This window comes from Agelaius phoeniceus, chromosome 7, assembly GCF_051311805.1.
Source record: "Agelaius phoeniceus isolate bAgePho1 chromosome 7, bAgePho1.hap1, whole genome shotgun sequence".
NCBI classification, from domain to species: Eukaryota; Metazoa; Chordata; class Aves; order Passeriformes; family Icteridae; genus Agelaius; species Agelaius phoeniceus.
The window spans coordinates 18517928-18540713 of NC_135271.1; the positions used below are offsets into that span (position 1 = coordinate 18517928).

General features: G+C 41.9%; 2 protein-coding genes across 3 annotated transcripts in view; one reads left to right on the forward strand and one right to left on the reverse strand.

The window, feature by feature from the left end:
• Nucleotides 1–8300: 8300 nt before the first annotated feature.
• On the reverse strand, nt 8301–11913 carry LOC129122504 (uncharacterized). Of its 2 annotated transcripts, XR_013182986.1 has the most exons (3): nt 11775–11913; nt 11382–11502; nt 8301–10818 (listed from the first exon to the last, which is right to left on the reverse strand). XR_013182986.1 is itself a non-coding variant. In XM_077181123.1 (2 exons), exons 1-2 carry the CDS (start codon nt 11895–11897, stop codon nt 10945–10947), a joined length of 681 nt encoding a protein of 226 aa, XP_077037238.1. In that variant the 5' UTR covers nt 11898–11907; the 3' UTR covers nt 8301–10944. The 2 variants fall into 2 exon arrangements, 1 of the variants encoding a protein (XP_077037238.1); XM_077181123.1 differs by having other exon boundaries at nt 8301–11502; nt 11775–11907.
• Nucleotides 11914–12117: 204 nt separating this feature from the next.
• Nucleotides 12118–22786, forward strand: part of ZNF804A (zinc finger protein 804A) — a 144743-nt gene continuing 134074 nt past the window's right edge. The window contains exon 1 of the mRNA XM_054636400.2: nt 12118–12249. Coding sequence (XP_054492375.2) covers nt 12139–12249 — 111 coding nt within the window. The 5' untranslated portion in view covers nt 12118–12138. The remainder of the gene's footprint in view (nt 12250–22786) is intronic.

The window sequence follows — 22786 nt, forward strand, 5'->3', positions numbered from 1 at the left end:
AAGCATCTTTATTGCAGTGTGTCTGAGTGGTGATGAAATCCAAGTGCTCTGTACAGGACCGTATGTCAAAATAAGGACTGCATAAAGAAAGAAATGCTTTTTAATTCTGGTCATCTTAAAAGCCCAATAATTAAGGTGATGGAAACGATGGCTTTTACTGCCTACTCTCAGAAAAAGGAGGAAACATCATATATAATGTGCCCCCAAAGGAAAGGACGACTAGATATAAAGCTTTTTAGGAATAATTTTCGCAAAACCTTTCCCAGGAAAAAAACAAATCACAGCTATATTCATAGCCTGGATTTTATTTAGTTCCTCACTATTGCAGCATGACTGTAGTTCTGGCTGCTCTTAGCAAAGTTAGGAAATGAGCTAGCTTCAGTATTAATATAGTGAGTTCCATTTGCAAAGCCAGTCAAGAGCTTTACACGGTGTTCCGAGATACCGGAATTCAATTCACAGGATTTGCCAAAGCTCTATTTTTATTTTGTCTTCATCTGATGTTATCAAGGTTGTTCATGTTCCAAAAATGGATGAGTTTAGCAATAGTTAGCAGTTGGTAATAGGAGTCAAGAAGACCAAGGCTTTTAACACATTCAGAATGTTTAATTTCCCCTCCATCTGATGATAATAACTTAACATGTAAAAAGAAAATAACACAAAATTATGTGGATTTAAAAAACCTCCCACGCACCTTATGGAATTAAAATAGTGTGTGGGCCTGGAACCACGAGTATGTTCACTAAGTATGATCTCCAGAAGCATGTTATATTTCAGAAAAAAAATTAAATGAAAAATTAATCGTTGCTGTTTTATCCAAACACTTCATTTTCCTAACATTTTGCTATGCCCATTAGGTAATTGTGCCATTTATGTTTCACTACATTTTTTCCTTAGGGTGGCATCTGTAAAATTTAAATATCTGCTTATTCATTTGGGGTGTTTCTATAACTGGAACATAACATTGCAGCAAATCTTGAAGTATGTCCAAGGAAAGGTCAGAGTCTGCTGAAATTTTTACTTATCTGAAGCTTTTTCACACCAAAATGTATTGCAGAGTGTAGTCAGCAGCGTGTTTCTGTAAGGTTGGGTGGTTTTGGTTGTGGCATGAGGAGCTGGTTGGGAGTCTGTCTTCCCAGGCAGGCTTGGCACAGCACCAGGATGTGCAGTGTGCTTTGCAGAGTCACAGAACAGCCTGACGCAGGAGACATACTGGAGAGAAGTGTGGGAAATCCTCCCTGCTTCATCATCCCAGTGGATGTGCAGAGCAGGGAGGAAAGAGCCAAACCCTTCTCAGGAATATTTCTAGGAAGCGGTGTCATTAAAAAAAAAAAAAAAAAACAGCAACAAAAAAACCCCCAAAAAGCCAAACAAGCACAAAAAAAAAACCCAAAAAAAAAAAAACAACCAAAACCCAAAACCAAACTAAACAAACAAAACTCACAGAAAGCATTTATAGTACATATTTAAGCATGGGGGATACAACTCAGACGTTTTTAAAACCAGGTAGGATGGCCACAGTCTTAGTGGGGTACATATGTTAGGGTGTTTTATTAATAGTTAGCCCTTTTAAATTTATCTAACAAGAATCCAAGATGGCTGTGGAAAAACTATTCCTTGTAATGGCACTTGCAGTGCTGTAAAATGAGATTAGCACTTGTTGTGGTATAGCAAATAATCCTGTTCTGACTGTTGTGACAGGTATTTTAGGTTCTAAGAATTAGATTAGGTTAGAAACATGAGGAGGAGAACCTGCAAAATCTCCAGAGCAGAGAAAAGGTGAAGCTGAGGGTGGGGAGCCCTCATTTCCTGTGGGCACTTGTCCTAAAATACTGCCCATTGCCCAGCAGAGCAACTAACCCCAAAATCCAGAGTTCTGCTTGTCTCCACTGTTCCCAGAGGCCCCACATGGATGCTGAACATGTTTGTGACATGTTGGATATGTTGTTTGTAAATGCTCTTTATAGTGTCCTCACAGTAAATACATCAGAATGTGAAAAGTCTAAAATTTGTGTTAAAATGTGCTCATTTTCTTGATCAAAAGGGCAACATTGCTCACAGTGAGCCCTTTGGAAATTTGAGTTTATCTGGAAATAGCATTGTAGTTGGTAGAGACTAGAAATAGAATAGAATGTGGGGGGGGGTTAGTAAATATATTTAGGATACAAGACTCAGATGCAGAATGACATGGCAAAGATGTAGGTACAAAATACAAATCCATACTAAACAGGTTTTTCACTTACTGGTGGTGGCTTTAGCATAGAACCTTTATGACACAGACTACAGCCAAGAATTAAATTTAAAAGATATTTAGCAATCTTCTTTTTTTGTAGTACGTATACTTTGACAGGTTTCATTCATAAACCTCCTATACCGAGAGCATTTTTCCAGGTATTATTACAGAAGCACTAAAAAGATAGAGTAACTGTGAGGAGGGTTTTTTTTTTGCCAGAAAACATTTCCTGAAGAAGACAGTCATGCCCAGCAAACCAGAAATATGCTATTTTAAAAAGAATTTGTATATAGAAAGCATCTTCAGGAAGAAGAGATGGAATGTAATCTTCCTTAGGTATACGCCTGTTAAGATATTTTTATCATGTACTGCAATCTAATGCTAGCTCATGTAAGAGGGGCTTTGCACATTCCTTTCTCATTTCTGTTAGGAAATTAAATCCTGATAAGGTTCTATATGATGTCTCTTATCACTCTGTAGAGTAGCAATTTAAAGACCAGAAACACATATGGTTTTTCATCTTTATGATCCAATTTTGACCACTGGAGTTTGTTTCCTGCTGCTGTTTTCACAGGGGCAGAAAATGCTTTGTCCAAAAAACCACTTACCTCTCTGCTGGCCTTCAGTTTGAGGAATGTTCTGTTAAATCCAAAATACACGGTTGTAATATTGAGCAAAAATTGGCTTCCTGCTAATAAATTCATACAAATAGTGTTTGGGTTTCTCTTGGCTTTCTTGTTAGCTCCTCATGTGAAGGGCCAGCAAACTGCAGATGAGAAATGGTGAGAAAAAAATGAAGCATCACTTACAGTCCAAGAATTGGCTGTGCTAGAATTGAAGCAACGAGAAGAGTGATTTGGGGGTGTGAGGAGTCGGTGGTCCCTGTAAAAAGCCAGGATGGGTTTGGCAGCGTGGAGTGCCAAAGTCAGCCCCCAGCAGAGACCCTCCACGAGTGGAAAGCCAGAAAGATGAAGGAGCAGCATCACAGAGGTAAACGTGTGCCCTGCATCCTTATATCCCATCTCATTTTGCAGTGGCACTCCCTGCACGTTATTTTTATTCTCAGAGACCCTCAGTGAGACAATTTTGTTACAGCTCCTGCTTTTCGACCTTTAGGGTGTTATTCCAAAACTAATCTGTGTTTGGCTTTCTGAAAATAACATGGAGGGCATAATGGAGATGAATATTCAATCAAAAATCTTAAATTGCTGTCTTTAAGGGTTGATCTTTAAATATAATCTGCCTGCAAGTAGATTACACTTATGGTCATTTGGGTACAAATGCACTTTTATAAGAGAATAATTCACTCAGGAAAGCGAGCAGAGGGAATTTAGAGAAGATGTACAAAAATAACTAGGAAGCTCAAGGAATCAATTTATGTTCAAGCATTAAAGTAATGACAATAAAGCTTTACTAGCAGAGGCTACAGACACTCCAGTGGCTTGCAGTAAAGCATGATTATTTATAAAAAAAGGAGAGAAAATCTTGAAGAATATTTTATTTCAGTGTTAGGTCAAATAATTGATGGTGATTTCCAGCTGGCAGAAGGGTAGCAGCAAAGACATTTAAAAGTGGCAAGTTTAGGCATCATGAAGGACTGTTCTACCACTGCCTGAGTCTGCTAGGCTCAGGATTAATAAATACAAGATAAAAATTCCAAGATGGGCTTCAAAACCAGTAGGGTGGGGGTATTTTGTTGGTTTAGGGTCTGGGTTGCTTGTTTGGTTGCTGTTTTGTTTGGGTTTTTTTCTTGTTTTCAAACTAACTCAAGATGAGCCAGTTTAAACATAACATTTCTTCCAGAGTGGTGAGAATTTGAGTACAGATATTTTTTTTTTCTTTCTGCATGTATTTTTGGTTTGCCTGGTCTTTTTTACAGTAAATGCATTTTCCTGTAAAGACTGCAGCACATGGGTTCCCAGGGAATAGTTCAGTTGTGTTTTGACTTTTTAGACATTTTATACTTTCTTTTCCTCTTAACTTGAGGCATTTAGAATGCATTAGGGTCACCGGTTCTAGTGGGAATGCTGATGTTAAGGTTAGTTCAAGGGTAATTTAATATATTTAGGTATTGAAATTCTGTAAAAGCAAAGATGCTTTATTTTGGGTGTAGGTCTAGATAATAAATATCTCATATTGAATTCAGGTTTGGATGGAGAAAAGGTAATATGCAGTTAGAGAAGTATGTCAAGTGACACTGGAGCATACAGAGGAATAATGAAAATAGAAAATTAAACTCCTAACTATCAAAACATATATCTATATATGTGTGTATATATATGCATGTATACATTGTATTATGATTAGGCAAAGAGGAAAGAAGGGGGAACATCATCTTTTGGTATTGGAGAAGGTTTTTCTTCTGTGATGCTTCCTATGTTACTATCACAAGGAATTGTTGATCCAAAAGGCCATGTGAACAGCTGTAGAGTAGAAAAATCATGGAACTAACTTGTTCCACTCTAATAATAAATAAATGATGTCAGAGTGCTCATTATTTTAATTAAATTAATGTGAAGTCATTAATAATTATGATACTTTTTTCCCCCCCATCATGTAGACAAGGAGGATTGTTAATTCAGGGCTCAGCAATACAAGAGCATCACAGCTCCAAGGCACCCCAAAAATTGGATGAATAAACAACTGTTCAAGTTTTTGTTTGGACACAGATTTGTAGCTTTCCTATGGCAGTTGTCTTGCTATGGTTTAGTTAATAGTATTTTGCCTTGTCTTGTGATCACACAGGTCTTACAGATACTCAAGAAAATGTGCATTTGGTAAAACTTGGCATGATTTATATAGCTCGGAGCAATGAGTAAGTTCTTACTTAATTAAATGAATTATGTAGACATTTTTTAATTGTCCAAATGCCAAACCAGATACACTGGGCTTTGCAACTCCTCCCTATTTTTAGAGCAATACTGACTTTGTTTCTTACCACATTTTTTTTTCAGGCTAGTAATCTATAATGTACTTGAGCTATTTTGATATGGTTATCTTTAATTAAGCACATAACTTATTAATATTTTGCGAGTTGGATTAAATTCTTTTGATAGCATTTTAACATGCCGATTTGTAATTATATTATTTCACTACAGCAGACAGATTGGTAAGTCATAAGTTATTAGGGAAAGGAAATTGTTCTAATGAATAAACAGGGCCTTGCAGACAGTAAGCTGATAGTGTCAAGCATCACTCAGGAGGGCCAAAATAAGGACTTGAAGGCCTTTTATTACTGGACTGCAGGTATCTACCAGTGTTTAAATCATAATTCATAGAACTGTGTGGTTTTAAAGGTATGGCAATGCATCATATGATGTAATATTGGGAATACCCTTCCCCAGCACGTGCTTGGTATTGTACTGTTTTGGTTTTGTTACACCTAGTGCCCTGTGGAAGTGAACCAGTTAATGCCTGGTGTGATTTATGGTGCTTTAAGCTGGGAGGTCGTAACCATAAATATTGCAAAGGGCTTTGATTTCCAGATTATGCCAAACATTCCCACTTTGAAAAATGGATCTCGCTGAAATGTGCAACGTTGGGAAGGTAAACACAACATTTTAAATCTAATTTCCATTCTCTTCTGTGACAATTACAGATCACATGAAGAAGGAAGCCATCATAGCATGTCACATATTGAACTCGATGAAATGTATTACAATTTGAATCTCTGGAGTGTTTTTTTCCTCCAGTGGGGCTCTAATTTATACCTGCTCATTCAGGAATAAACAGTGCTATTTTCTGACTTGTCATCTCTCTCACCTCACCTCTCTTCAGCTTGTACACTGAGAAAATGATGTCGTTGAACTGAATGCTAAAACAGCAAACTGTGTTAAGATTAATTTCACAGTACAGCCCTGAAAATTTTTAGCACGATTCTATTCATCCTTCCATTGCTGTGACAGTAGATTTCCAGTGTGGCACACGTACACAAAGGGCAGGTACGTGTGCACAGGGGGAGAGACACAATGACTGAATGGGTGAATACAGAAATGAGGGAATACCGGTGGTGCTCCGAGTTCTCCTGAACTTCCTGATCTCATTACCACCACCCAGTGGAAAAGTCGGGATTTAATGCCAATTCCTGGTGTGAACTTGAGGACTTCTACCCACGGAAATAGCTCCTGCTTCAGCAAATGAGCCCAAGCTCATGGATGTAAAGTTTCTAATTGACTGTGGAATACTTTTGATCAAATTTTCAGACTCCAGATTTTTGAAGTCTGGAAAAAAATTGCGTGGCTGTTGGCAGGGAAAATAGTCTGTGTTTGTAATAAATGGTCACAAATCATCTGCTATCCTAGATCCCATAATTTAAAATTTTCCTATTTATTTGTGGATTTCCTTTTATCAGGTTTTCCCTTAATGCCTCGTTTATTTTCATTAAAAGATTTTCATTTCTTAAGTACCTTGGAAATATTTTTTTTTTTACAAAGCAAGTTTTAACTGGATAAAATTAATTTTAAAAAATTTAATTGGTAAAAATGAAAATTTGGTGCTCATTATGTAGTCAACTTCATCTCCAGAAAAGTACCAGATGCAGAACGGCTGCTTGAAATCTCTTTGGATATTGTTTATGGTGTTCACATGTTGGTTGCTTTAATGTAATGCTAGTTGTGTACCTTGCCTGTTGGATTTTATTGAGCTTTGGGTGGTGGCTTGGTGGGATCACACCCATTCTGTGGTCTTTTGGCTTCTGCTTTTTGATTTATGAGAGGGTATATATTTTTTTAGTGAGTTTATTTTTGTGTTGTCACTGAATGATTGTTCCTTGCACTGTTGTGCTAGATTGTTGGAGAAGGGAGAGTGAAGAAGATTTTATGTAGTAGTCAGCTGGGAACAGTCACGGGATGGTTTGGATTGAGACCATTTAAAAAAGATCATCTGAAAAACAAAAGCACCTGAAGATTCCCCTGCCACATGCAGGTACACCTTCCACTAGAGATGGAAGCATTGCCTCTGAGATAGAATCCAATATTTTTGCTATGATTTTTGAAAATTTTATTTCATTTATTCTGCTAGGGTTTGACTAGGATGTTTGGTTTGAGTGGATATTGGGAAACCATAATTCCATGATGGACTGTTTCAGGGATTCATTTTCCAGTTGCTGGCTCCATTTGCTTTTCACATAGAGACACTCTGTTTGACAGAGGATTTGCTTCCAAGGTAATGTTTCACATAGCACAGTGAATTGCATTTTCAGTGTTTGAAATGCTCAGGAGTGGCTTGTGCAGCCATCAGGTGTTTTGGCTTGGGCCATCAGGTGTTTTCTGGCCTTTGTAAAAATATCCTGCTGTTTAATACTATTATAGTACATCAGTTCCTTGTTGGTGTCACCTCATGTTCAGCGTCCCACTTGCAATTTTATTTTATATTTTTATTTGACTGCTTTGGTTTATTTGTTAGGAATGGATTAGGGGAGAAAACAAAAAGATGCAGTGTGCATGTGCTGTTAGGGAAATTGTGCAGCATAAACATTAAGAAGGGAGCACAGAGAATGCTGTTATTATATCCAGTAACAGCACAGGTTTTCCCAGCAGTATCCTAAAGCAGACAGTGGTAATATTGGTGATGGGCAAGAGCAGGGGCAGAGAAGTGCTTGCATTTCTGAACACAGGCATGTGGTGCTGGATACAGATGTGGATATGTGGAAAGAGGGAGGGGATAATGCTTGCTGGACAAGCCTTTTCCCTGAGCTGTTCTGCATAAGCAGGGGTATGAAACTGTGCGCTTGGTAGGGCTGAAGGAGCTAAGAAATGCAAGCAGAGCATGTTTTAATGAATCTTTGCTGCTACTTTTGGGATTGAAATGCTAGTTCAAGCCTTCCCAGTGCTCTCCCTGTGACACAACCCTGGGGGCTGCAGGGCTTCAAGGCCCTGCTGCCTTTCCTTATCTTTGTGATACCAGAGCTGCACTCAGCTCCAGTGCTGGAGCAGGGAGCCCACTCTGCTGCTCCTCACACAGCATGAGGGATGTGCTGGGAACTAGGCTACCAGAGCATCCCAGTTTCCTCTTTTCCCTGCTGCACCCACCCCCACAGCTGATGAATGAATGCAGTTGTAATACAGTGTTTAATGCACATTACCCTTTAATGGCTTTTCACAGTACTCAGGGTAGTCCCAGCTTTCCTTCTGCTTCATGCAAGGATGATGGGCCCCTGAAAAAAGGAAACCTATACAAGGCTCAGTAAAAAAGGAAAAAAGGACCAGTAAAAGGAGACTGAAAGTCCAGGAGATGGTAAAAGGGTGTGTCTCAGGCAGCAGATTACTTACAGGGAGGTGTTCTTAGGATAAAGTGAATTTTGTTGAATTCGGTAAGAATTGCCATGGGAATTTAATTGAGTTTCTTGTGACTTGAGCACAGATATTCCTTTCTATCCTTGATGGGTTTGTTTCAAGAGAGAATTTGCTTCAATCATTTGATTTTTCAGGATATGTTGGTAACACATATGCTGTGCCATGCTTTAAAAACTGCTAACCAAAAGAGTTTATACTCTTGAATATTTTTTCTGGGTTATGCCAGGATTATTTATTAAATAATGAATATTATTAAATATTAGAATGCAGAATATTGAGTATTCTCACAGGCAGAAAAACAGCAGAATGCACAAGAATTAGTTTCATTTGTTCTCTAGCTTCTCATTCACAAGTTTTCCAGAAAGTCTCTCAAATCCATAGCCTGCTTCTTGAGTTGGTATTTGCTGTTTTATACAGGAATAATTCCTTGGAGATTTTTACCAAATGGAAAAATAAAACAGTGAGTAAATAAGCAGCACTGGTTATTATTATACAGCAGAGATTTGTATAAATAGCAATGTAAACAGCTGAAACCCCAGATACTTACCCAGGAGAACAAGACACAGATGGAAATAGGGAAGATTGGTGGTAGGTAGGAGCCATAGGGTTAGGGATTGATGTGAAATAAACAATTTATAAAAAATAAAACATTTGGGATGGAAGAAGCATCTTGAGCTGTGTGATCATAATAAGCAGAATGAGGCATGAAAACTTAGGTGAAGGGTTGAGATAGATCAGAGATCATCTAAAAAAAAATAAAAAATAAAAAGACAACCAGAATAAGCAGGACTAGAAATGACGTATTTTGCTTGTCAGGTGTTATTTGTTGTCCTTTGTTTATTCAGTGCTTTGGAGGAATCAGGTGGTTTTTAATTGTTTGTTGTTTCAATTGTTTGTTTTTCCCTCCCTTAATAGAGGAGGACAGTGAATTTCATGAGCAGAAGCTATAGCAGCTTTCAGTGCTGTTGCTCACTTCTGTTTGGTACAGAGCAGGGGGAACATTTGAAACCTGAGCTGTGGGAGTAGATTATTTCTCTGTTGCTGCAAGAAGATGTTCCCAAGTCCTTGGACTCTTAACAAGAGCGTGCAAGCAGTGCCTGCATGTCTCTGAAAGGCCAGAGAGCAGCTGTACAGCCCTGAAACTTTTCAAAAACCCTGGGAGGGCCCAGGTATGGCTGTAGCAGCTGTGAGTAAATGTGTCAGCAACGTGTCTGTGCAAGGATTTCAGAGAAAAAGGTTCCAGTTCTTTGAGAAGGTGGATGTGTGGACTTTGATTCCCAGGCAGAAGGGTCCTCACGCATCAGCAACGTTCTGTTTAGAAGGTGGGAAAAAATTGTTCTAGTCTAATCTGGAATATATTTATTCCCAGGAAAGAGTTGCCTGATTTTATTTCTTGCATGATTTTGTCTTTTCTTCTGACATTTTTGAGAGGGAACTGCACCCATGATTCTGTCTTGAAGGGGAACCAGGCCTTCAGTGTGCTGTGTTTTTAAATTTATCAGGTATTTATAATATTGACTTGATTTTTCACATGGCAACGAACTTGCTGGTTATTTCTAGATGTACACGTACATCCTGATAACCAAAAAAATCTGGTTTACATTATCACACTCTTTTTTTGGCTGTAACAAGAAGCAGCAAATTCTGATCTCTCACCTGTGGCTCAGCTGTCAAAACTTTCCACTTTTGCCATTTCCGTAATTTCTTCCCAAGTCCTGGAAATGCTAAAGAATGAGTGACAGCTGTCAAAATTTACTATTCACTGTGTATGATCCAAAGCAATGATAGAAGATGTTTATCAGAAGGGGGCACATCTCAAAAAAAATGGGACTTCCTTCATGAAGGATGCAAACACCTGAGGCAATAATTTCTGCCAGTCAAGTGTTTGTGTGTGTGTCCCCGTCCTCAATCTTCTGGCAGCAGCTCATCTCCTTTGGAGGACAAGATGATAGGACACTGCTGTTATGTTGCCAGCAGTAAATGCTGACTAAGGGACGTGTTCAGATGTTGCATCATGCTTCTGGGCTTCTTTTCTAAGGTGCTCCTTCTTTTGGCACTGGAAATTCATCCCATCAATCTTCATTTTTACAAAGCAGAATAAAGGTCAAGCAGGTTGGACGATGAGCCAGCTAAGAGTGTTTCCCACCTCACATGAGAAAAGCTGCAAATCACAGATACCTTATGGGGGAGAAAATCCCCAACAAAACAACAAACCACATTTCAAGCATCTTTCTCGTGCACATCTTAGACTGTGACAAATTCTGGTCCTGGAATCCAGCTCTGGTTTGTGTGCTGCAAAAAGAAAGGAACACTTACGCTGGTGAAGGAGCAGGGGCATGCCACAGCTGCCTCGTGCTGATGTACCTAATGGTTTTTAGCCCACTTTGCTGGGGGCTTTGTAGAACCGAGCCGAGTACATCACACGGGCGTTGAGGCTGAGGATCGCAGAGTCTGCGCCAGAGCCTGCAAGAAACCATGGTCGGTGCCCCTTTCCTTGCAGACGCCCAAGCCCTGCGAGGCCGGGTGGGCAGAGCCGCCTCCGCCGGCGGCCCCGGGCCGGGAGAACCGTGAGTGACCGCGGGGGAGCGGCGGGGGAGCCCCGGGAAATGGGGGATGCAGGCGCCCCGGGAAGGGGGGGATGCAGCTCCCAAGGAGGAGGAGGGATGCAGGTACCCCGGGAAGGGGGGGATGCGGGCCCCCCAGGATGAGGGATGCAGGCACCCCGGGAAGGGGGGATGCGGCCCCAAGCGCTTCCCGTGACCCAGAAGTTTTGCCAGCCCGCTCCCGATCCTGCGGGATGCGGCGGGGATGGGCTGCGGCGGCCGCAGCCCGGCGAAGGGCGGGATGGAGCTTACCCCGAGCGAGGGTGAGGAATGACCGATTTCCCCCAGTTACGTTGTCACGGGCCAGAGGAGCCGAGAGCGGCGGCCGATGGAGCGGGGGGGCTGCTCCGGCCCGGGCAGGTGGTGGAGGTGCCTGTGAGTGTGGGGTGTTAGAGAAATATGTAACAAAAAAAGGAAAGGGCGCGGTGGAGGGCGCGGAGGCTGCTCGGAAGAGGGGGGAGGGCGGGAGCGTTGGGCTGGGGGCGTCGCACCCCGGGCATCTCTCCATGCCCACCCCCCAAACCCCGGAGGAATCACACTGCTCGTCGTCCCCACCCCCGGAAAAAGGAGGGCACAGCCCACCTGCGGGGCTGGCTGCGCTCGGGGTGCCGGCTCTGCCCTCTCCCCCCGCCCGTCCCCCTTTACCTGCCGGCGGCCCGTCCGCGGCGGGGGCAGCGGGGCGTGGGGCGGTGGGTGGCGGTGGAGGCGGCGTGTGACAGATGTCCTCCTCTGACAGCGCTCGGTACCAGCCCAGTGGCTCCCTGCCATTGGCTCAGTGCAGCCGACCGGCAAGGCTGCTCGCTATAATAGCACTATGCCTGCCAGCGGCGGCGGCAGCTCGCTCGGCTCCGCCGCGGCCGCCGCGCCGCGCATCCTCCTCACCCTCCTCACCCTCCTCCCGCGGCCGCGCCGCGCCTGAGGGGCCGCAGCCCCGGCCCCCGCCGGCCCCGGCCCCGGCCCTCCCCGCCCAGCCCCGCCGAGCCCGGCCCGAGGAGGCGGCCCCGGCCCCATGGAGTGCTACTACATTGTCATCAGCTCCGCGCACCTCAGCAACGGGCACTTTCGCAACATCAAGGGAGTTTTCCGCGGCCCCCTCAGCAAGAACGGCAACAAAACTCTGGTAATGGCTTCTTCCCTTGCCTTCCCCCTTCCTCCTCCGGCTCGCCCCTCCTTGGCCGCCGCGGGGACGCGGTGCCCTCGGGGCAGGCGCTGCCGTGTCCCCGCAGAGCTGCGGGCGGCCCGGGGACCCTCCTGGGCGGGGAGCCGCAGGGCCGGGGCTCCGCAGCCCGGGGAGCCCGGGGAGCGGCGGTGCCGCGGGGCTGAGCGCGGCTCCCGGCGCGGGGGCTCCCCGGTGGCCGCCGGTGCTGTCCCCCCGCGCGGGCACAGCCGCGGGTCCCAGCCGGGGAAAGGCGGGGAGGGAGCCGAAACTTGTCTGCTGGCTTGTCCGAGCCCTTTGGGTAGAGAGGCGCGGTTGAGCAGAGCCTGAGAAACGATCCGCGTTTTGGTTTGTTGGCTGCCAAGTTCTCTTTGAGAGCTGAACTCGGGGTTTGGCAGGACTCGGTGGGTTTTAGGCAATTTGGTGTAGTAGATGCTCCGGAATGACTGCACAGGCTATTCGGGCTGTTTGTGAATTGATCCTCCATACTCGGGTGTCTTTGCATCTGTTGGGTTTCCTGTGGTTTTGCTGACTTGCTCGAACTCGCCTCGTGCTGATCCTGAACTTTAATGGAAGAGTGACGGTGCAGTAGCCTTGGCAATGCATTTGCTCTCCTGCCTGCTCAGATAAAAGGGATGTGGGATAACGGCAGGCTGGGTGAGCTGCATGGCAGAACATCTCAATCACGGCACAACACGGTGTGGACAGATGTCTGGAGAGGAGGATGGAGCTGAACGAGGGGCTTAGCCACGTTGTTTATCTCTCTCTCCCATCACTGCCTCATCCTGAAATCCTCTTTGGAGGAGATGGAGCAGAACTTACTCACCACATTCTTGTTCCCTCGAATGCACGACCTATATTGATGGGGAATTTACTGAAGTACTTAACATTTGCTAGAGTTGGCAAGCTTGCAATTTCTTCCTAAATAAAGAGATTAAAGCAAGTCTGAGCCAAGTCATAAAAATAGTAACTACTACGAGAGAATCTGAGGCAGATTTTTGGACTGTTTCAAATGTGAAGTTCCTGCTTTCACGTTGTAAATCTTTACAATTTTATTTGCTGTGGATTCTGCATATTTTTCTGTCAGGGGTTGCGTTCTTGGAATTTTAAACAAGTATTTGTAGTATCCATGAGATGGCAATATGTGTGTAATATTTCACTGTTACAGTTTCAAACCCAAGACCTACTGCAGAAATATTTGGTACATTTCAAATAATGGCATGATACATCACCTTCTTCCTACTAAACAATTTCAGTAAAGATGCATTTGGCAGGACTGGGAACACTCTGATGTAACTTTTGGACTGTGTATTATCTTGCAGTTCATAATGGATTCTGCTTCAACAGCATTTTAAAAAAAAAATATTTTTATTCCCTTGGCAAAAAAAAAAAAAAAACCCACCAAAAAATGGCAGCTCTGTATTCTCAATATTCCTGATTAATTTATTTACTGATAAAATTATTTGTGACCAAAATATTTTGGGAAAGACTGGTGCTAACTTCAAAGTCAAATAAAAAAAATAATTATGTGGGCTTTGAAGGGCTCATACTCTGGAAAAAAATGTACTCTGGGAAGAAATTTTAACTCAGCCCTGCTCTTCATGGAGACAGATGTGAGGGGAGACAAGGCAGTGTTGGCTGTGGGACTGCCATGAGAACCCTTAGGGTGTGCACTGAGCACTGGCAAAGTTTTTGCTGGGTTGGAAAGGAAGAGTTCTTGATGTTGGCTCTGTGGACAGCAAAATGAAATCCTTCTGTATGAAATAAATGGTACAGATGCAGGCATGAAGGCTTGTGTTTCTGTTTGGGCTATTTTTTAATTTATAGTAGGTCAAGATACCATGAAGTTGTGGTACTAGCTCAGAATGGACAGTTCTATGGTGCTGAAGTACCTTTACACCCATTTCAATGGGAAAATCAGATGTTTCAGTGTTTCAGAGGGTTTTTTAGTCACTTTCACTGTAAACAAGCTTTTCAGACTTGGAAGGATGAAAATATTTGTTAGTGTAAACTAGAATAAGTCTTTAGAAATTCCAGTAAGAAGACATCCTTTTAGTATGGTCTTGCTGTCTTCCACCATAGAATAAGGCTAGGAAAAACAGCAATCTGTGAAGCTAAAAATCAGAAATTTTGAAGCTGCTCTGACTCAGACATATCTTCCTATTTGTTCTAAAGCATTCATTGTCTTGTCATCTGAGCTCCAAGCTTTCCAAAATCACTGCTTCCTCATGAACCAAGGAGAAGCTGAAAACAGCCTCCCTTTGTACAGGATAGGATTGCTTCTGTGCAAAACTTACCTTTGCTAAGTTTTGGTTCTCCTTCAGAGTTCTGCCACCACACTCTGTCTAGAAATAAAGGTGAGTGTATGTTTCAGTAGAATTTCACATCAAGAGGTAAAGTGCTGGGTCTAGTCAGATGATGATGTGGTTTTGAGATGGTTTTTTGTGGTGTATCTTCAAACCTGAGCTGCTCAGGTTTCAGAGAAGAAAGCTCCTTGGGTCTTTTCATTACTGTCCCATTCTGGACTGACCTGATATTGCCCTAAAACTCATTTTTTTCTTTTTATTTTTGGCCCTGCTCTCCAGGAGAGGTCACTGAGAGATTTTTTTTTTTCCCTTGATTGTTTGTCTCTGTGGGTGAACCTTACGTGTTTGTCCTCTGCCTGCGTCCTGTCTCACACAGAATTAGTAGTTTAAAACTCTGTGAGCATTTGGTTCAAAACTCCCAGAATACAGCAGGAAGAAAGAGCTGGTAGGGAACATGAAGCACAAAGCTTTGGCCTTCTCTAAAGGCTGCTCAGTGGAGAGCATCAGAGAGTTACTTTCTGGTAGAAAAGATGGAGTGACAGTGTTTCTACTGCTTTGGTCTTTCTCTATCTGTCTTTAATGCCTAGTGAGATGGGCTTTGAGATGGGGTTATTTGGGAGGGGGAGACAAGTATGTGAGAGGTAAAGATACAAAGTAGGAGGAGGAGGATGGGGCAAGCCACACTTGTATTCCTCAAGAGAAGGCATCAGGAAAACTTGAGCTCAGAAAGTGGTGAAAGGCACAAAAGGGAACAAAGCAAAGGGTGGATTTAGGTAACTGAGAAAATAAAATAAGAAAAAGTTTCTTGTGAATGAACCCATAGTCAGGTGAGGGTGGGAAGCGAAGGAATGTGTGTCTACATGCAGCTTGGGTATCTGAGAGCTTTGCCCAGTGCGTGTGGTCCCCCTGGCCCACTGGGGTATGGATCCCTTACCCCATTGTAATCTACTATTTCTTGTCAGGAAAATAAATCTGAACGAGGAATTGATGGGAAATGGGCCCCTGTGGAAGAATAGCCTCCAAACTCCTATTATAAAGTAACTTCAGAAAATGGAGTACGGTTAAAATGAATTGGTGGTGTTTGTGCTGTCGAATAAGCCTTTATCCTCTCCCTGTGCAGTTTGTATTGCCTGAAATATCCTTGAAACATGCACAGTCTCCTAACAATAGCTCATCTGCCACTGGAGTACTCCATGGCAGCTCTTTGGAAGGTTTTGTTGTTGTTGCTGGAGTACTGTCACCACCTGCCATGTGGTCTTTGTGTGGCAGATGGTTTCTGAGCTAGAAACTCAAGACTTACCACGTGGGTCAGTGCTATGCAATGATGTTTCAGATTTCTAGTGCTCTTTTTGTGTTTCCATGCTTTTTGGTGTTTTAATCAATGAATATTGGCCTGACTGCTTGGCCATTTCATGTCAGGGTTTGATGTTGTGGCTATGAAGTTTTCCCAAGGATGTTCTTTTTGGCTGTAGCAGTTTATAAAAACTTGCTGCAAACTCTTTGTTTTGCCTAGAGTCCTGAACTTTTAATGCACTTACTCTGTTATTTTTTTTGGCCTTATGTTATTGCTGCCAAATTACAGTAGTCTGTCTTTGTAATTCATCTTCCTTGCTGTGGCTGCTGTCTTGCAGTTTATAATCTCAAAAAATATTGAAACTTAAATGAAAAAACAGCTTTCTGGAGAGAGAAATCAGTTGTTTGGAGCTGGAACCATAGGTAATTTTTTTAAATCCTTAAAATGTCTTGCAGGATGTAAACCCCAAACTAGGATAAAATATTTATCTTGGTTAATACATACAATTTTTGGTTGGTCAGCAAGAGAACTGACTCTGGCTTTCTGAGTAGCTGGTATGTGGCTGGTATGTGGCTATTTCACCTTAAGGTATTGCACTGGTGTAAAGGGCTCTGTTTCCTTAAGATTTACAGGGTGGAAGTGTGGGGCTCCTTAACATCTTTTAATTGGACAAATAGATTTTCTCTGGTGGTGATCAGAATGAGTAAGGTGCTGTCACTTGGCTGAGGAGGTCAGGGAAAAGCTTAGGCCTCTGTGTGGTGTAAATTGCTACTGTAATTCTAGTTTCAAGTGTCTTGTGGATACAGATAGTATATAAGATTAGAAGGTCCTGATAAGAAGTTGGTTAAAGGACCAACAATACACCAAACACAAGCAGCTATTTTTATGACTAACAGTGACCTCTATATTTGTAGGTTTATACTTTGGTTAAAAGTGTGACCACAGGGCACTGCAGGGGTAGAATGCAAACAGTGCTCCCCAGGTCCAAGAGAGGCAGTCACAAGTTATTCACAACTGGAATCAAACTCTGGACTCAATGTCCTAAGCCTTGTGGAGAAGATGATCTCATGAACTTCAGGTGGCTACCATGGAGTACAGCTTTGTGCCTCCCAGCCAGCTGGGTTGTGACTGCAGGGATATTAATTAATTAATAATGTAATTAATTTGTTTATAACTCCTTTTGGAAGTCCTAGGGCATGCCTCTATTTTTGTGAGAACTCCATGGAGTTCAAACACTGTCACACTTGTGCCCTCTGAAAGTGCCATCTGTTGCTCAGGCTGTCTGTTTTCTTTAGCTCTTTTACACTTTGTAGAAAATTTCTGTATTCCCACACCTCCTAAAGTGAATAGGTTGTGGCAGACATAAAAATGTATTGTATGAGAATTTCTATTACAAATACCCATTCCCTACTACAGGAAGGAAGTATTAAACTAAAACATTTCCTGATGAATTACAACAGCAGCTGTAATTCTGCATGATCAGGGTAAATGTCCATTGGTTTCAAGCTATCTAGTACACATATAAAATAAACAATGGTTACCCCAGGTTTATTTTAAATACTGGCAAAATGACATCCTGCAGTTCTGTTTGCCATATTGTATATTGCCAGTAGCAGGAGGGTAATTTTTCAATTCTATCTTACACATGCAGAATTTAATAGAACTATTGCAATACATTGTTTTTCATTGTTAATGTTGCAAAATTTGTAGGGTTGAGTTGCTAGGACAGAGTTGTATTAGTTAAGGGAGAAAAATCACCTGTTACTTCCTTCAGTGGTTATGTTCCCTCTGGATCTGCTAATGTCTTTTTTGACCTAAGTTTGGAACTTGAAATTGTTCACATCTTTTCTGTGAGAGAAGCTGAGAAGCCCTAACTCATTAAAATATTAAAGTGGCAAAATAAATTCGGCCTCATTTAATTTTAATAATTAATAAACGTTACTTAGATCGTGATTGAAAACCAACCTCTCAGAAGGCAATGGAATAAACTGGTAAAGTTTAAGGAACAATAGAATCATAACTGTGTCCTACATCTAAAGTCCATTTGTTTGAACTTATGTTACTTGGTTTACTTGTGTGAGGCTGTCTCTAACAGTTCTGGTTCAAAACATTATCAGCAGGCATGTTTTGGTGAGCTGAGAGGAAACTTTCATAATTTAAGTGCATTTCCAGAGCAATTCAGAGAGCTCTCCAGCCTCGTGCAGTGAGATACAGCACTCCTGTGTCCATCAGACTCTGTGTGACTCCATCATCTGGTCCAAAAAATAGCAGGAGCTGGAGTCCAGCATGCAGCAGATTTAAATTGGGGCAGCTTCTGCTTCAGAGCTATTACTGAGCAGGCTTTTGTACTGTAAAAGCTTATTAAATGCATGGTAAGCTTCAAACACATTGCTGTTCTGTTGAATGTAATTAGACTATTACCATGGTTAAATTAGTACACTTGTTTAGTTTTTTTTCAGATTGAGGCCTTAAAGAATAAGTCTGAGGAGAGCCTTTGCCTTGAATATTTTCTGATGCAAATATCCACAGCAATCTCTAAGCTCTGAGATACACAACGTTAATTTTAACACGTTGCTCACACTTGGAAAATGGTGTTGCTAACATGTTGTTTACCATGTTGCTAACTGGAAAACAGCAAGCTGGCTCTTGTGTTTTCCAAACCACAGATTTTTTTTTTGGAAGTCTTTAATCTAATCAGACTTTTCCAAGGTGCAGATTGCAGTCCTAAAATTCTTGGCTTTCCTGTGGGCTCTGGGAAAATGGAGGTTTCTTGACCTTCCTGTCAGCAAGGATTCACAGTTGAAAAAAGGAGTTAACTTTGAGTTGTGGATCCAGAGGACACTGAGGGGTGAGTGGCCTCTAAGTGGAGCACAGGGGGGTTTTCTGTAGGACTTGACTAAGTAGCTGCAAGATCTCTGATGCCCCTAACTGGTGGCAGTTGCAATATTTCCTTTTCTGTATGGCATTCAGGCATGTCAACAGGAACAATTATTGTCTGCAAAAAATCAAAGCCATTGAATAGATGCATCTTAAAATGTAGGTAGGGATGAGCTTGGAGAATCCCACAAAATCAATACAGAACATTTTCTGTGATTTAATATCTTAATGCAGTTAATAATTATTTATAAGGCAGATTCTTTAATGCTGCCTGGTGGTAGTGGACATTGAGTTGATTTTTTTTTTGTTTGCTCACTTGTGATTCAGTTGTAAACATGGGAGAAGAGGGGGAGTGAGCCTTCCTGATTTGGCTCTATCTGGCCAGTCCCTGAAAAACAAATGCTCGTCAGACCCTTCTATTTTTCCACACATTTTTGGAATGAGAACAAATGCTTTCCCCCCAGCATTCTTGAGAGACTGTTATATGATGAGCTGTGACTTACTGTTGTTTAAAAAACCCCAAAGTAAACAAAACAACATTTACTCACAAGGAGGCACAATATTTGTCATGTTTAACCTTGTTTGTTCAAGGGAGATAAGAAACTGTCTGAAGGCATCAGGAACCAGGAGATTTTAACTCATAGTGTAATTAATTTATTTTGTTAAAATACGTTTACAGTTCCTTTCCACTAAGGACTGGCCAAGGCAGGGGTACAGATGGGGCAGAGGGTTTTTTTTTTCTCCCTTGGCAGAGAATGTTTGTTCTGAACACTGAGTTATGTGTGAGCATGAATTTCTGTGGGAACTTTTTTTTCATTTTAATTAATTCAGAGAGTAAATTTTCAAATATTTTTCATATGGCATTTTAAATGGGTGGTAGTTATACAGATCGTGGTGTAAGAAAGGGAATGCAGATTCTTTCTTCACAGCTGTAAGAGCAAATCCAGAAATAATGCCTGGAGAGTGATCTCCATATCTCCCACCTGGCATTGCTTCCCTGATTGCATGTGATAAAGAACAGGTTTTGTGTTAAAATTCTGCAAGAGGCTTGGAGAATGTTGAGAATTGGTTTGAGGAACTGAGAGGTTTTTTTTGTTTATGTTTAGATGCTCATCAGCATTCTTGGCTTGTACTTGACTTAAGACTCGTCAGGCTTTGTGTCTGACTGTGGTGATTTGCATTTTTGAAATGATTTTTTTATGTGTGTGAAAATGATATTTTTAGAAAGGCTTCTTTCCCCAAATAGCAAGTGATCAGGCTACCTCCTCTGGGACCCAGCTGAACTCAAATATTCATGTTGCAAGATTTCTCACAGCCAGCATATAGAGCTTGATTGCCTATGTTGGCCAAGGCTTGGTCAGATTTTCTTTCAAACTTAGCACTGCACAATATCTGTTAGAATTTGCCTCCTTGCCTTATGGAAATGAGTTTCTGGGCTTAGAAAAGGAGCTTCCTTTCCATGTAACTCATAGCATACTTCCACAATGGACATAAATCAATGTAGGTGTCCCTGCCCATGGCAGTAGGGTTGGAACTAAATGATCTTTGGGTCCATTCCAGCCCACACTGTTCCAGAGTCTTGGATCTGGCACCTGTGAGACTCTTACTGGGGCTGGGGCAGTATTTTCTCTGTGTAGGTGTCCCTGAAGTTTGTGGATTTTTTTAATTTTTTATAAATACATCTTGATTTACGTGGCAGAATACAATTGTTTAAATAGCTGCAATTTCTAAGTATTTAATTTCTGCTGCAGCTGTTTTTGACATGAACCCACAATACCCATTACAGAATATCAGCTACCTCTTAATCAAGTGGGTTTTGATAAAATGTCTGGAGTTAAAACTTGGGGCACACTTGTGTCTGTAAAGGATTATGGTGCATACAGGTTCTGCCCAAGCAGTCCATGAAACAAACTGAGCCTAAATTTATAAAGCAAAAGCAAAATGCCTTTTTTTTTAACTAGTTATTATTGAAATGTTTAGTAGTCTTAGTTCTGAGCCTGTTTATATGAGTGTTGAAACCTCATCTGACTTGGTTTCTGAATTAAAAAAGAAGGGCAAAGTAAAGAAGTGGTATAAATGTCTTTATACCAGAAGTCTTGGGATTCTTATCTACTTGCAGCATAGTACACTGTGGGTGTAGTCTCCATTTTTTTGGGGTTTTTTACTCTTTATTGTCAAAAAAAAAAAAAAAAGTTTGCTTAAAAGTGAGACTCTGGAAACTTAATTGCATAAAGAACATTATGCTCTTCAACATGAGTAGTAAACTGTTTCTACAAATAAAACAAGGTTGTTAGTAGCCTTTTTTTAAAGCAAAATACCTTTTATGCTGCTAGTTTACAAAACCTTCTTAAAATATAGTTAATGCTTCAGGATGCTCTGAGGGTGGCAGTGGAATATACTGCTGAATAAATGGGTTTACTGGCTTCTTTCCATTGATATTTCTAATAGCAATGCTAATTTTTTTCTGATAGTTTTATGGAAATATTTCATGAGGGAGAAAAATCAAGATAATATTTGCTTGTCCTTCTGCTGTGCAAATGAGCCGGTAAATCATCTGACACCTGTTTGTTTGGCAAATAAGTGAATTTGCATGAACTAGCAGGTGGAATTAAGGATCAGGAAGAGATGAAAGCAGTTTTAAAGGATTACTTCCAAAGGTTTGTGGAGTTGCAGCCTGTTGTATTACTAATGCTGAGCAGAGAGAAAAGCTTCCCACCAGCAGGATGTCAGAAATGTTTGAGGTTTTCTTTATGAAACACCTCAGAGTGCTCGTGGGTATCAAAGTGTCACGGCAATGTAATTAGAAAAGTCCAGCAAAACCTGGTGGCTGCACCACCAACTCCCTGTAGTGACTGAGTGTGCCCAGAGTGGACCTGATTTATAAGGAATGGAGAATTAAAGATGGAAAAGTGCGGCTCCCCAGGGAAAGGAAACTGCAGTGAGCTGTGTGAAGGAAACCAAAACAGCCAAGGTGTTGAACAGAGAGACGATGTAGAGTCACCAAGCGGTAACACATCATTAGTGAGTAACATCATGATGGAACTGGAGAAAACCAGGACAAAGATTTGCCTGTCCTTGTCACAGCAGTGGCACTGTCGGCGTGGTTTGTTCAGGTTCTTGTGCTGGGAAGCCAGACAGGCTTGGAGAATTTTTGGTCAGTCAGGCTTGTCCTGGAGGTGTGTGATAGGAGGCAACAAGTTCAGGTTAAGAGATGGAAAATCGTGATCAGATATAGGGGAACAAAGTAAAATTGAGGGTGGTCAAGCCCTGGAAACAGAGAATTTGGCATGTCCATCCTTGGAGATGCCCAAAACTCAACTGAGCAGCATTAATTTAATTGACTGTGCTTTTAAGCCAAGTGCAGGACTAAATATCCCCCTGTCCTCATTCAAGGTTACAATTTCACATTTGATCTGTAGAAGAGAAGCTTTTAATGGAATCCTCTGTGTTGAGGTTCCTTGGGGCGCGAGGCACATCCCTGCTCTGCCCTGCTCCCAACCTTTTGGGACTCCCGGGTGCCCCTGGCTTCCCTCATCCCAGCTAACATCCAGCTGGAGCACTGACATCCTCTGGAGAGCTCCTGATCCACCAGGGGTCTGAGACACAGGGCTTGGTTCAGCTCTGAGGGACGAATAAATCAAATGCAACTATTAAATCTGCTTAGGATTCCTTTGCAGGGATTCCCAAGCTGAGTCATGCCATTCGTAGTCAGTGACCCAACTTGTAATTAAGGAAGATGACAGACTCGGAACTTTTCCAAAACTAATTCATATTTAGCTCTCACTCTCCACAAATCGTGTGCACTATCAGCAGTATTTTATTGATTGCACTTTTTCATATTGAAAATTACTGGAGTATATAGCCTTAATTTTGGAAAAGCTTTTAAAAGGTACTCAGGAACACAACTGACAGAGAAATTGAATTGTTGTCATTGGAACAGCTTTATGCAGAGGCAAGGAAAACTCAAGCCAAGCATTGTATGCTGCAGTCCTTCATTATGGATTGTTCCAAAGAGGGAAAAATG

Bases quoted from the DNA above. Each gene is read 5' to 3' on its own strand.
- LOC129122504 (XM_077181123.1), bottom strand. From the start codon at position 11,897: ATGGCAGGGAGCCACTGGGCTGGTACCGAGCGCTGTCAGAGGAGGACA. The intron at 11,503-11,774 runs GTAAAGGGGGAC...CCACACTCACAG, and splicing joins CGCGGACGGGCCGCCGGCAG to GCACCTCCACCACCTGCCCG.